The 14968-nt window shown below is 41.6% G+C and overlaps 1 protein-coding gene across 9 annotated transcripts in view; it reads right to left on the reverse strand.

The window, feature by feature from the left end:
• Positions 1-374: 374 nt before the first annotated feature.
• Positions 375-14968, reverse strand: part of LOC113989358 (Kv channel-interacting protein 1) — a 350034-nt gene continuing 335440 nt past the window's right edge. For all 9 annotated transcript variants that reach the window (XM_039386657.1, XM_027723847.2, XM_027723844.2 and 6 more), the window contains 6 exons: positions 13454-13523; positions 10564-10634; positions 8738-8845; positions 7695-7799; positions 7081-7143; positions 375-4890 (listed from right to left, as the gene is read on the reverse strand). In XM_039386657.1, the coding sequence (XP_039242591.1) occupies positions 4843-4890; positions 7081-7143; positions 7695-7799; positions 8738-8845; positions 10564-10634; positions 13454-13523 (465 nt within the window). In that variant the 3' untranslated portion in view covers positions 375-4842. The remainder of the gene's footprint in view (positions 4891-7080; positions 7144-7694; positions 7800-8737; positions 8846-10563; positions 10635-13453; positions 13524-14968) is intronic.

Genomic DNA, 14968 nt, shown 5'->3' on the forward strand with positions numbered 1-14968 from the left:
TGGACTCAGAAGAAAACCAGAGGTGTCCAGTATCTCACAGCAGTGACGAAGGCTTTGACAGCCACTTGAGCAAACCTGCAGCTGAGAAGTGAACCAAAAGCCTCTGCATGTGCTTTGAGTCTGACCCTGCTCTGCCTGGCAACAGCCGGGGGCACATCCCATGGAGAGAGGGGTGTTGAACAGACAGTGCCCGCACCTTCTCCTTGCAGGGACACTGAGAAGCTGGGGCTGGCATTCTGCAGGGGCCCTGCTGTCTCTTGGAGCAGGCGGTGCCTTGGTGGCAGTGGTGCCGTCCCTGGGTGCCTCCCAGGGCTCTGCGTGGCCAAGGGCTGGCTGGGCAATGCCCCTGTGCAGGCACTGCACTGAGACCAATACACGTTTCACAACAGACACCTTTATTTTCACATTTCTGCATGTATGTTCTTTTTCCTGGGATGTACTGGTAGACAGATTATACCCTGCAGAACGGAGTTTAGCAAACTTTATATGTATGTATGTACACACATATATATAGTCTCGCAAAATCACTCCTGCATTTGTCCACGTGTCAGAATGGATGTTTACAACAAACTAGAGCTAAAGGAACACTGCTAGGTTTTGGGTTATTTTTCTTATCTCTAACATAAAATAGTGTTTGCATTTTTTTTCAACTCAATTGCCTGTTTTCCTGCTTATACTTAAGCAAAACTGCTGAAGAGACATGCCTGTAAGCTTTCCATTTATACTACTCCAAAATACTATCAGTGATGCAGGTGGAAGAACATTTCTGAATTCTTATTTACACAAGGGTCAGTTCAGTGTGTGTTGCCATACCAAATGTAAGAGCACCCCTGAATCAATGATGCAGATAAATCATTGGCATGTAAGTGCTACACTCACAGCACAGTTCAGATTCACAGCCCCTATGCATATAGATATGTGTTTGAGTCCTACTTTTAAAAGTTTCTTTGCAAATTTTTAACCTGACAGTGTCCCTTTCAGAAAAATACATATTGGGCTTAAGAAAGGACACCCTCCTAGAGATATTTTCCTTTTATTATTAAAACCAACATTTTTTAAACCATTAAACAAAATTGAATACAAATTACCATCGGAGAATAGCATTTGTAAGAGTGAAGCTTTACATGGCTGCTCCATTAACATGGCTTTAGTTATCACAATTTACATTATTTGCACATTTCCTTAGGTCTTTCATGGCACTTCCATGAATAAGAAGAAAAGGTTGATACACTGCTGCTATCATCTCACCAGAGGTCACCAATGGACACGTGGGTGTTTGTTCTCAACACATGTTGCAGTCAGGCAATGCCAAAGTCCTGCCCATGGTGCCCTAACCTCAGGGTATCTGTGCCTCGGGCTTACAGCTTGGCTCATGGTTACTCACAATATTGCAATGCATTCAGAAGAACAGGAAAACAAACAGCCAAACAGCCACAGAACAGGCACGGTACATTTTTTTTTCTTTTTTTTTTTTCATTATCATTAATCACATTCCTATTTTTCAACATGTTGCAGAAAATGCATGTTAGAAAGGCTTTCTTTAAAAAAATGCTGGCATGAAGATGCAGACTAATGTTTGTAACTAATGACACAGTCAGAGTCCTGATTCAGACGTTATTTAAACATTCATCACTTGGAGGAAATGAGCACAGTTGATAGCACTGACATAGTCTGACTGTAGATGAGAAGCAGCACAGGAACTGCCTTCCATGTACTGGCAGGAGGATTGATGAGGGTAGGGATTGGAATAGCATATTGTGTTTTATTTAGAAAGCTGTAGTCGTATTTGTCGTAAATATTACAAGCCCCATTTCTGAGCAAGGGGAGGCTTGGCAAGTTTACAGAGTAACATTCATGAGAAAACATAAAAAAACAAACCCAAAGCCATTTCATGCAGAGCACGACTCTCTCACAGTCACTGGATCTCTGTCACCTGTTGGCTGGAGCACATCTGCACACTGGTGCATCCCAGCCTCTGGCTGTAGCAGTGGGATCAGGGACAAACATAGGGCAATAATTGGTTTTGCAGTGGCAAGAACTCTGCCACAGACAGAATCTGCAATCTGAGCTACAGGAAAATACAACTGTGGGTGCCACTTTGCAAATCCTCCTGTCTCAGCTACCATAGGGCTTCAGGTGGAACACAGAGCTCAACTCAGGGCTGAACATCCCAGGGGTGCCTGGGAGGTGTCTGACTCCTGTGAGACCCAAACTGAAGCTCTTTATGCCTCAAGGGCAGACTCAGCGTGGCTGTCAGCATCTCCCTGATGCACCCTCATCATTCCTGGGAGTGGAAAGCTGGCACAGCAGCAAAGGAGATGCCAGAACTGCAGAGTCAGTACTGGTACCCACACAGCAATGCACTTCAGCAGGTACTGTCAGGGACACCAGCTGTAGGGAGTGTGGTGTCAAACTGGGGCTCCACTCAACACAGGGTGACAGCACAGGCAGGCCCTGCACAGCACTACTGCCAGCGGGGACAGGAACCAGCTGAGGCCAAATTCATCACAGTAACTCCAGAAATTAATTTAGCTTCAGGGGCTATGGCATCATGCAACTAATAACATTTTCTTTTGAAAAGGGTACATTCTGAACTGTATGTGCCATCTCATTATCCCATTGGGAGCAAGACTGTTAGAGGAGAAAGGCACTGTGCTAGCCCGATGCAAATTCGTCTTTTCCATTGTCCTGACCACTTCTCCCTCCTTTGTAGTTTAACTGCTTAGACTGATGACAGGTGTTGTTTTGGTGGAAGGGAAAAGCAGGTAATTAATTATATTTAATTCTGTCATTTGCTAAAGTGATTGCAAGAAGAATCAAGAAATAACACTGTAAGCTGTGTATTGTTTCAGCTACAACTGATGACTTTATCAAGTGTCTGTTACATAAATGGACAGTACCCAACAACTGGAGGACAAGCTACTCTCACAGCATGACATCCCTCCTGCGAATACAGCCCCTCATGGGAGCTGCTGTGCTCTGAATCACTGCTGGGAAGGAATTAATGGTGCTTGTATGAAAGGCAATAAACAAGACAGACTAGGGTGTCATTCCTGCAGACATGCAACTTCACTCGAGTAGCACTTTTTATGACAAGGGGACAGCTTAGAGAAATAAAATTAAGACTACACTGAAGTGTATGGAGGAGCACAGTAAAAGGTGAAAATGCCCCATCTTGGGCAATCAGCATATCATTCATTACACTAGGACTGATCAGACCTACTTCTATAATCAGGAATGCTTAAATAGATGAAATTTTTATAAAATTAGGGCTACAGAATTGAGGCATTCTATATATTCTGTATTATAAAAAGCTTACACTTAACATAATTTTTAAAATATATCTTCACTGCTAACAGTTTATTTGTAATATAGTATCTGATACAATAAAAATATATGCTTACTGAATGGGAGCAATGCAGCACTATGGCAGGGACTGTCCTGTCTATGTGGTTTGAGCAGCTGGAAAAGTTGTCTGTTCCCTCCTTGCCTTGGTTTCTCAGCCATTACCTACCTGGAGATGGCAATGCCACTATAATGTGTCGGCTTTCCTAAGAGGCTTCTGCAGAGAAGGCTCTGACACGTTCCCCAGCTGACAAATCATCTACTGGGCAAAATCCAACCTTGGTGTAAATTCATTACTTTTTCCTGTTTTACTAATCAACAAACCAACCCCCCAAACCAATACTCTACTTGGCATTAGCAAGGAAATGGTGCTTGTACAAGGTATGCAACTGCCTTGTAGGACAAAAATACGGGCTTGGCATGTGATTCTGAGGCTAACAACAACTCAGTAGCTCCTAATCAAATGTACAGGGCAATTTGTGGGTGCCAAGGTCTGTATGTGGAAACACAGCTGCATCTTCTGGGCCGTGTTCTTCACTAAGTAAATAAGTCCATAAAGGGGGCAAGAACTTACTGTCATGTCCAATGGAAAAATATAAACATTCAAATGATGAACTTAGGAAGTGTGTGCCAAACTACAGCAAAAGGACCACAGCACATGCCCACAGTGCTTCTGAGATGCACAGTGGGGAATCACCTGGTGTCCCACTACATGCTGTGACTGCAACAGGTGGCTGGAACCGGAGCAGGTAATCATCTTTCTGTACCAGCCCTTACAAACCTGCCTGGTCTTTCAGGAACTTACCATCATTGAACAGGATTTGTTCTGTAGTTTGTTTTTTATATGTGCAACATGTTTTGCTCCTTTCTGGCTCATCCTGGCATGAAAATCCCCTGGTTCGTGTGTTCTGGAAGAACTCCACCAAACTCAGCATGGTGGCACCAGTGCATGTGAGAAGTGGAATCTCTGCAGAAATGGGGATACTGGTTACATAGCCTGTCTGCTCAATGTCCCAGGTACATTGACTGTTCATTTTTCACAGACTGCCCTGGTAGATGTGACTTTTGTCAAAGCGGATAAACGGCAAGGCATTCATCAAATATTGTGCCATATGGTAGCATAGACTGAGCTGTCACTGGCAATAGATGGCTGAATAATTATTGACATATGCTATCATAGGTAATTAAGCTTGCTAGATTAAAAGCAGGACTTGTGCCTAGCAAACAATGCTCTATATTACTCATTGAACTTTGAGCAGCAGTTCTCTCTTGTCAGGGTTTATTAAAATATTCACATGCTTCCAAAATGAAACAAAGGGCCACCGGCGTCTCCTGGGGAGAAGAGGTGGGATTGGTTGCATTCAGTTGCCATTTGGTTGGAGATGTCATACAAAATCCTCACGCACTGGACATGGCTCAGTTGTAAAAAGCTTTCACCCAGAAAGGAGATCTTTGTTACACAGGAAGTCTCAGACTCCTCCTTCGCTGGTTACGTGGTTACATGACATTCTCAAAGAGCTGTAATGATCGCATGATATTGTCGTCCTGAAAGTAAGGAAAAGATACTTCCATGAAACCAGCACAATAAAGCACAATTCATAACTCTGCCTGGCACAGGGAAGCTCTGCAGCTGCTCCTGCAGGAAACAGCCTTGCTCTGGTAATGCTTTACCCCCTCCATGAGCTGGGATTGATTCAGTGCCCAGGCCCTGACTCAGCTCAGAAGTTGTCTCTTACTTTAGCCCTGGGTTGGTGTGGGGCAGGCAAGCACAGGCTGTGGCTGTGTTAAACCCTCAGATGCCACTGATCCTGGGTGTGCAAACGGGCACTTGGCTAATAATGCTCCACAAGTCCGACTGAAATGGCACGTTTTGAACAGATAAGAAAGCTGCCTTGAGGGAGCACTTCATCTCAGAAATACAACCAGCTCAAAACCAAAACACATGCAATCTGTGCAATCTCAGCCTCTCCAAGGTTCCTAGAGCCAAATGAGAAAGTTACAGACACACGGGAAACCCTAGATTATTTCTCTTGAAATTCTGAAATTGTACTTCAAGGTAATAACCAGAGTAGTATACAAAAACATGATGATTTTTTTCCTCCCAGGAATTCAGTTATTCCAAAAGTTAGAATAGCTGTTTGCCTGTAACATGAAATTAGTTTTCCACATTGAGCAACTTAAGAGATCTATTGCACTGCATTCCTCAATCATATTTTGAGGCAGCATTAGCTATGTCCCTTCTAACCCAGTTTGGTGGATACCAATCATCCTCTCCAAGGCAATGCCAGGAGTTTCCTGCCCACGAGCCAGAGCTTCTGCAATGGCACAAGTAAGCACTGTAGTGCACTTACGTTGGTTTTTCATAAAGGTAATAAAATAAATAAATAAGTCCTGCCCACCAGGAAACCACACCTGCCAGTGCATCAATCTGCCCAGCTCCTAGTGCAAGGATGGCAACAGAAGGAACCAAACTCAAACTAGGGCAAAGAATTAAAACTCTAACAGTTATAAGTGAAGTAAAGCTGCTTCAGTTCTGAGACCACTAATCATAGACATACCTACAGTCAAATGATGAATGTGAAGAATAATACACTACACAAATGATCAAAGTAAAGATGGTGCCAAAAATTAGCCAACCAGGAGGGACCAAGAATGAAGTAACTAAAAAACATTAGTTTTCTATTATGCACCTGCTAACAAGGATTTTGCTGCCTGAAGTCCCTGACTGAGAGGTAATCTGGATATGGCCAGAGCCAGGCTTGACACAGAACCAACAGCAAGCCAGCCCAGCCCTCCAGAGTGATCATCTTCCCCTTGCTCAGGGGCAGAAGAGTTGTCTGGCTGCAGAACTGGAAAGAATTTTCCAGGGAAAGTAAAATACACAGAAGGGCCATTATGCAATTATTTGCACTAATGTAAACATCACAAAAGGCAGAGATTGCCTTTTAGACCATTATTGTACTGGTCAAGTATTAGATATATCTCTGAGCAAACATTCACACACTTAACTGATGTCTAAGACAACAGACATCAGGCATGTTAATGCAGATGCTTCTTTATGCCAGTGCTAAAAATACCATTAAACATTTATCACAGCCATCCTAACACAGGAAATTTGCAAGAGGGACATGATTTCCAAAAGAGAAAATAAAATAAAAATCATTGCTATGATGACAGCATTTGCTTTTAATGTTTGATCATAAAAACATCAACTGGTTTTATAACTTAGTGCTGTAATTGCAAGATTTTGAGACACCTTTGTCTCTGGGCAGTTACAGCACTGTGGTACCTGATAAAGACATTTGGGTAGCACACAGAGACAGTATCATACTTTTAAAATGAAATTAAAAACCAACTAACCAACAAAAAAACCCCCAAAATACCAACCAACCAACCAAAAAACCCAAAAAACCCAACCCAACCAACCACCAAAAAACCCCACCCAAGGCAGTTATGAGCTTTCTCTAGAGTTGTCTACAACTTCTCTAGTGCTTGTCTACAGACTCAGGCATTCACTCTCCCACTATTCAGTCACAGGCTTAACAGAGCATCACCAGAAACCCAGTCTTGAAGCTATTTTTTTGTTGGTTTGTTGGTTTGTTTGGGTTTTTTTTCACAGAGGAAAAAAACCCCAGAATCCTGAGCAGCATCGTATTTCATACAGAATTTGTCCAAAGGGAAGCATAGATGTGGCATGAGCTAGACCTTTCCTTGCATTTATAATTTAGTCCTTACCTCCTGACACGATTCAATAAACTCATCTAAAGTTACAACTCCATCTTTGTTTTTATCCATTTTCTGAAAAATAAAATAAAAAAATTAGTTTTTATTGGCAACACTGTTGTTACAGTGTAGTATCTTAGTTGATGCAACCTGAATAAAGCTGGGCACTTGATAAGCTTAGATCACAGACTCAATGTCATTGCCAGATTGGCTGACTGCTAAGGACTCTGGGATTTGGAGCACTTTTGAGGTTATCTCCAACTATTTCCTTGACATACACCACAATCTCTGCATTTATTCCATTGGTTATTTATTCACTGCTTCACCAACCCCCACCCACATTCCTGTCTGTCATTAGGGCAGTTGAGAGAAACAGCACAGAAGGGCCGCAACACATGGCAGAGGCTTCAGACTTACTGCATGTGGCACATCCCAGTGCAAAGGGTCAGGCTAAGAGACAAGTCAGATACCCCTGGAGCTAGGAAATCAGCAGACACTGTAGTGTTGGGCTGAATGGTTGCTAGGGTTTATTTTGGAATATATAGTGAGGCACAGACACAACTTTCCTGTAAAGTCTATCAGTGCATAGCTCAAGTGTTAAGAAAAACACACAAAAAAACAGGTACCTGGAAAAACACTTCTACATGCTGCCTTGGTGCATCTTCCTTGAGCACTGGATATGTGTACTTTCCCATCATATCATAAATTGCCTTTACGATATCCATCATTTCCTGCCATAGGAGCATGCCAGCACAAACACAAAAAGGAAATTAGGGAAATGATAACACATTTCTGTCTTGTACTGCCCTTTTCTTCACCCTCCTTCTCCTATTACCAAACAGCACATAGAATGCCTGTACACGTGCATGAAGACAGATGTAGCATGACATACAAATTCATCCTATTTAAAGCAATTTCTTCTCCCTGCCTGTGCCCTGCCTTTGCCCCAGCTGTGCCAAGGCTCTCGCAGTGCTCCCTCTGCTCCTCCAGCCCAGGGCCTGTGCTCAGACACAGCAGCTGCTGGGAGCAAGTGGGGTGCTCTGTCCTGAGCCTGTCCCAGGGACCCTCACGGCTGGCACCGAGAGCCTGGTCCCTCTCCACAGCTGGCACAAATTGCCACTCAGCTCCATGGCCAGTGGCAGTAACTGCAAACCCTCCAGGACGGTTTTGAGTAGACCAAGATGTATTTGAAACATATTCAAGGTTACCATGCTCAAAAACAAGACTTCCCACAATGGGAACAAGCAATGATAAGATAAAACCATATGACAATGCAGGATTTGGAAGTGGTGCTGGAGGCTTCTAGTGCTTCAGGTGACCCACACTGTACCCTCCAGCGCAGAAAGAAAGCCCTCATGCCTCAGTCACCAACTAGTTATTGCCACTGCCACCCTCCTCTTTGCAAAGGTTATGTGGCTTATAGCTGTAACCAGGATTTTGCTCCTAGCTAAAGTAATTCATTAAAAGCACTATAATATAGGAAAATATGTCTAGAAAATCATGCAATAAGGTCTCTGTGCACTTTACTTAGACACAGATAAATGCTCAAGTGCATTCTGATTTGCTTTTAATTACCTGGATTACCTGCATGTGAAATTAATTGTGTTCTGCAACAAAAAAGAGTTGCTTCTCTTCTGAAATCAACCACATTTGTCAGGAACAGCCTTACCTCCTTGTTTATATAGCCATCCTTATTTATGTCATACAGATTAAATGTCCATCTTAGCTTTTCATGAACAGTTCCACGTAGAAGAATAGACAATGCCATCACAAAATCCTGGTTTGAAGCAGAGAGAGGTGTGAATTTTCATAACATCCTTTTCTAAGTCCTCTTTATATGATGCCAGTCAAAAGATTTATCTTTTTAGGATGGAGCACATGGTTATCAACCTCTTCTGGCTTCCTTTTCTGAAAATGTGTCCTCTCTGACTGAACTCAATGGATGAAGGATCTGCTAAGATATTTGGTTTTTAAGAGCACTGCCAGACGCTCCAGTGGCCATTCTCCTCCCTGCTGCAAGGAGTCCTCACTCAAATTGCCGCTACCTGGCTAAACACAGCTGGACTGTGCCTGTGGAAGTAGAAGCTGATGCTGTCTTACCTCCAGATCTAGGTGCTGGCAAAGTAGGGAGAAAATCCAGCATTTTCCCTATGTTCACCTTGAGAGATGGAGAGATCCTAAACTCCTCTAACAAGGGAGCCTTCGGTTTTGTTCTCTGGCAAAATCTGTCAGACTTGACTAGATGTGATTCCTGTCACTAATTATTCAGTGTGGAACACAGCATTTTAATTGCATTTTTTTGTTTCCAGTAAAGTTATTGCTTCCAATAACTTTGATTTATTATTTATCCTGCATGGTGGCTCAGGCACCGTGAGTAGCATTGCTACAGGGGTTTGTTAGCACAGGCAGAGCTTCAAGCTAACTGAGCTATAGTTATAACTTATTTAACATCCCTAGTCCTTCCCTTGTCACCTCCATGAGCTCTGCATGAGGCGGTGAATCACTGCTTAAAACCCCCTGCTCCTTTTTGCCAAGGCTCAGAGGAATTTGCATTTGTTGAACAGTATAAAAAGGGGACAAAATGCTTATGTTTGAGAACCAGTAAATGGACAGGTCTGCCAGGAAGGAAAGCTCAGTATTTTCTAGGGGTTTTTTTTAGGGTTTTTTTTTAACAGCATTTCCCTGTTCTCATCTTGTTTAGGTTTCTGGACACCTTTAACTACTGAGTAGCTGCCATATGCAAACCTGGTATTGCAGCCCTTTCTACAGAGACGCACAGATACATATGGAAACATTCCCATTTTACATTTAATGAATTAACCCATTTCTCAATCTTATATGAAAATTACTGGAGTTCTTGGCCATTTGACAGCAAAGGCAAGACTGCCTATGATTTTTAGTTTTATAATCATAGTGAAATGTCTTCAAGGCTATGAAGTTCATCCACCAGAAGTCTATGACTTAACATATCCTTTTGCTGTACTCCTACAACTATGGGTGTGAGCATGAAGAGTTATTGTAGCCACAGGCCTTTTACTTAAAGAGTGCATTTAGTTTCCATTAGATACCAAGTACCTGAGATGCTTATTCAACACATCAAATAAGCTTAGAAACACCATATTCCAGGAACATAGAGATACAACTATTCAATTACTTAATGCATGATGCCTGCAGAAGGTACAATTTGCAAGTTATCTGTACTCCTCATCTCTCTTCATATGGGACTGTCCTCAACCACTCTCCTGTGCCACATAAACCTCTGTGCTTTCTCCTGATCCTGACTACTATGATCGAGATGTTTCTTGACTGAGAGGAAACATAACAGCATCTGCATAAACTAAACTGAACCAGATTTTAAAACATCAACTGACTTTAGACTGAAACCTCTAACCTTTAATCCAACAAGTCCTACTACTTCACAAGGAAGAATGGACAGAAAAGCTTAAAACCACAAAACTGAGAAAGTGAAGTAGAAGGAAGATGCAAACCAATTACCTCAAACTTCACTGAGCCATTTTGTGCAGTGTCAAATGCATTGAAGAGGTAATGTGCATACATGCTGGCATCTGAAAACACAGAAACATGAACTGGTACAGCAGCTCTTTATACACTAATGGCTCTAAACAACGGTTATGATCTTATTTTCCTTCTGTATAAAAACCAACCTTGTAGCATTGCCAGGCATTCTGTGAACCAGTAAATGATAATATGGACTTGCAAAATCCTGACAGCATCCCTTAAAACAGCCTTGAAATGCAAAAGCTTTTGTTACAGTAGAAACTATTTGGATTATGAGGCTTTACCTGAAAGAACGAGCAGAAAAAACCCAACCATCCCAGAATGTCTCTGGGTCAAATGGAGTATTAGCTCTGGTGGGAAACACAGCAAAAATACCAAAAACTGTCGGCAGCACATGTCCATCCTTCCTCTACCATTTTGTTTTGTTTGAGACATGGCAGAGACCCCCAGGGACTGCTTATCTTCAGAAGGCTCCTGCTCCAGTAACTTGACTGCTAGAGAGCAATCTCACCTGAAGCACATTTTCATCCGTTTGAATCCTAAACTGCTGGTTTTAGAAAACCTTTTCTATCGAGAAGAAAAGTCTCTATAGCTGTGTGAATAATGGCTGTTGACTAGGAATAACAGTGATGGTATACAAAAAAAATCCAACTGTACAACTTAAAGACCTTCAGTGGCCTGTTCTCTGCTCTGGAGGCAATTTGCACTGCTCTCTGTATTACCAGAGCCCAGCTTTTCAAGATAGAAGCAACTGACATTAAAGTTCCTTGATTATTTCATTGTTATTCTAGCAGCCACACACTTTTGGTCTCTTCTAGTCTTTGTCTCTAGCACACAGCATCAGTCAAACCTGAGTCTCCATACCCAGTGTATGGGTATTCAGGTGAAGCCTGGTGCCCTGTGCTATGTGCACAGGTGGAATGACCCAGCATCTCCTTACTCTGACATTATTCAAATCCAGGAAAGTGTAACAGTGTGCAGAAAAATCAAATACGTAAGTTACTGTCATTCATAAGGATAGAATACACCGGAGTTTAGGGGAAAAAATTAATGTACTACATTTTTAAGAGAAGGATTCTGAAATAAAATAGCTCCAGAAGAAAACCACAGCATTACTTATGGGATAGTCCTACTAAAAGCTCCTATTAAACTAAACTAAACTAAACTAAACTAAACTAAACTAAACAATGAACTAAAAATATTAAGCTAGAGGTCTTATTTCAGTTTGGTACGATGTACATTAAGAAATACTTAGTTCACTAGTATCACTCGATGACAGATTAGCAAAAATTAAAACTGCCAAGGATAGGAGCCCTATGTACACAAAAAAATCACAACCCTGGGGTGACAATGTTGTTATAATTCAGAGCTACATTACCACCTTTAGGTTGTAAAGGTTTATCTGTAAGGAGTGCCATAAAAGTGAAAGAATCTCTGAAGATTCCAAAATCTCACAACTTATGACACTAAGATTATACAAATAGTTTGGAAACCAAGTGAAAGAAAACAGTGCAAAATACAAAATCCCATCTGCTGTTGAACTGATTTACAATTAAGCATGGTTGTACTTCCATCATCATTAACTAAGGGAGAATCACATTTCAAGGGAATGGGACACACAGAAAAAGGAAAGACAAGTCTTTGACAACTTCAGTAAAATGGAGAAAAGTTATCTATCCATGATAAAATGAAGTTTCTATGCCTGACTGTTTTTTATATCTGATCTGGGTCAAGTAAAGGAGTTGTTTGGGTAACTGATTTTCCTTGGACTTACTGGAACTCAAGTTGGAAAAAAACCCACATCCAAAAATACACTGAGATTATAAATACTTAAATTCTTTCAATCAATCAATCAATGGACTGGTTGCATTTTATAACAAAACAAAGCAATCACAACAGGAAATCATCAAGTCTATACTGAAATTTAATGCAAACTTTTTATAGGTGTAAATCTTTGAGGTCCTGTGCACTGTAAAACACATAAGCATAACGTGGTTTATCTTGTCATTTAGTTGAAAAAACACTTGTTAATGACCTTCTTAAAGTAAAGGACATGCACACATAGTCTTGCAGAAACATCAGTTATCATTCCCCAGGGAGTGTATTCTGCAGCTACTACAGAGTGGAAGAGATTTGAAAAGCCTCAGACACTTAATCTGTTACTAAAAATATTTTTACTAAAAAGATTTTTACTAAAAAAGATGACTCATTTATTTCAGTTTGAAAACAGCATCCCTACAGAACATATCTAGTTAGAAGAACACATAGATTCTCGATGTTTTTAAAAGGCAATAACATATATTATTTGAGTGATTTAATACAATACTTTAATATTCCCATACATGACATGACCCTGTCCTAGTAACACAAACACAAAAAATGATCATTTCATGTAGCCAGGAGTTCACATATCAACTATGAACTGCTTTAAGAATTTTAAAAAGGTTTTGATTAATTTTCAGGCCAAAATGAGGTCTGGGACCCTCCTGTGCTAGACACTACATGTCCAGCAGTCCAACAGCAGGGAAGCAAAGACACACTGAGGGGAAGCAATTTCACTTTCTGCCAGCCAGAAAGTCAGTAAAGAAAAAAGCATCAATCCCCAGTTTCTATTTTGGACCTGGGGAATAAAGAGCTGAAAACTAGGGACAATCTGTAATGGGTTTTGTCCATGTGAAATAACTGTTCAAAGGGCCTAACAATCTTATCACCTTGATGTTTGTGTTTCTGTCTAAAATCCCATAAAGCTTAAGCTCGGTTCCAACTCCTTGCACAGATGATGTGCAGCAGTTCTACAGCCAGCTGGCAGTAAGGAATGTTAAGGCATGCTTCAATAACCCTGACAGGCACAAAGCACTCTGCTTACCTCCATGAGGAAAAAACTGTGCATAGATCTGTTTGAATGTCTCTTCATTAACAACCCCACTAGGACATTCCTGTTGGAAAACAAAAAAACAAACCAACCAACCAAATAAACAAACAAAAATGAAAACAAACAAAAAAACCAAACCAAAAACAAATCAAGAAAAAACACAGCTTTGTAAAGGTTCATTTGCAAAACTCTATAGGCCTGAAGAGACCAATTAAACAAATCACTTTGCTGTTCTCACAGAGTTCTGCATGCTCAGGCTGTGCAGCTGGAGAAATTGAACATTTCTTCCCTGCTCATACTGCTCGCTTTAGTTTTCAAAAACCTGCGTTGTTACAGACAATTACATCTCATACTACACTTCGTTACAGGTTTGCTAAAATACACTAAAGCAAGGTAAGGATGTCTCCAGCAGCCCCTCAGTTATTTGGGTTGCCTGTTTTCTGCTTTAATATTAGAAAATTATCCCTTGCAGCTAACAGGCATTTCCCCTAACAGCACAGCTCCCCCTAAACTGAGCAAAAAGTCCCATAGAAACACCAGGCTTTTTAAATTTATGTACTCAATTCCACAGAATACAAGTCATTAGAAACATGATCTAAATGGGAGGTACTGAATTACCAAGCTCAAACCTCTGTATTATTGTTGGTCACTTCATTCGTCATCAGTTTATCAATTTTAATCATAAAAATAGTTTCTCACTCTCCTCCCTGCAATTCCACAACTGTTCCCCAAACTTAACTACTCTGGGGGTATTAACTTCTAATTCATGGCCATTTTGTTCCTGTGCCAACACTGCTGTTTAGCTCAAACAATTCTTTCTCCTGACATATTTGTAGACAGGAGATATTGCATTTTGTTTTGTTAAATTGTACAAAGGCAAGGCCCACCAGAGGCTCTGCTGGTTTTGCTGCCTGTTACCTTGCTTTTGCAGAACCTCAGCCAAAGAAATCAGACCAAACATCTCATGTTAATCTGGCTCCAGTCAGACAGCAGCCAACTCCGTGGTGCAAAAGAGACTATTCACATAATGCAGAACATGTTCTGGGAGCAGAGGCAACTGCTAAGAAAAGTGTGTAATATTGGTCCTGGAACCAAGAGATGTTGGAGGGTGGCACCCTTTCACAGCTGGAAGAGCAAGCTAAAGGCAAAGAGAGAGGGGACATTTGGCCAGGCACCAAGGACACAGGTTAGCGTGCTCTGCTTCTCTGGAGTGGCAAAGGAGCCAAATTTCTTGGAAGCCTCCATCAGTCTGGCACACAAACACCAGACTGGACCAGTGACACACTAGAAAAAGACTGAGAAAGTTTGAAGGGAGTGGGGGAACAGATTTTGGAGACAGAGAAAGAACAGGAATAAAAGTACTGAGATTTAGGACCCTGGTCAGCCAGGGCTCTAGTCCAGTGGCCACTCCAGGCTGTGCTGAGCTGCCTTTGGTGGAACACCATCCTTGTCCCTGCACACCAAGTCCTCTGCAGCCAGGCTGAGCAGGACCTCGGTCCCTCTGTGTCC

This window comes from Pipra filicauda, unplaced genomic scaffold, assembly GCF_003945595.2.
Source record: "Pipra filicauda isolate LSUMZ 115617 unplaced genomic scaffold, ASM394559v2 scaffold498_size1627759_pilon, whole genome shotgun sequence".
NCBI classification, from domain to species: domain Eukaryota; kingdom Metazoa; phylum Chordata; class Aves; order Passeriformes; family Pipridae; genus Pipra; species Pipra filicauda.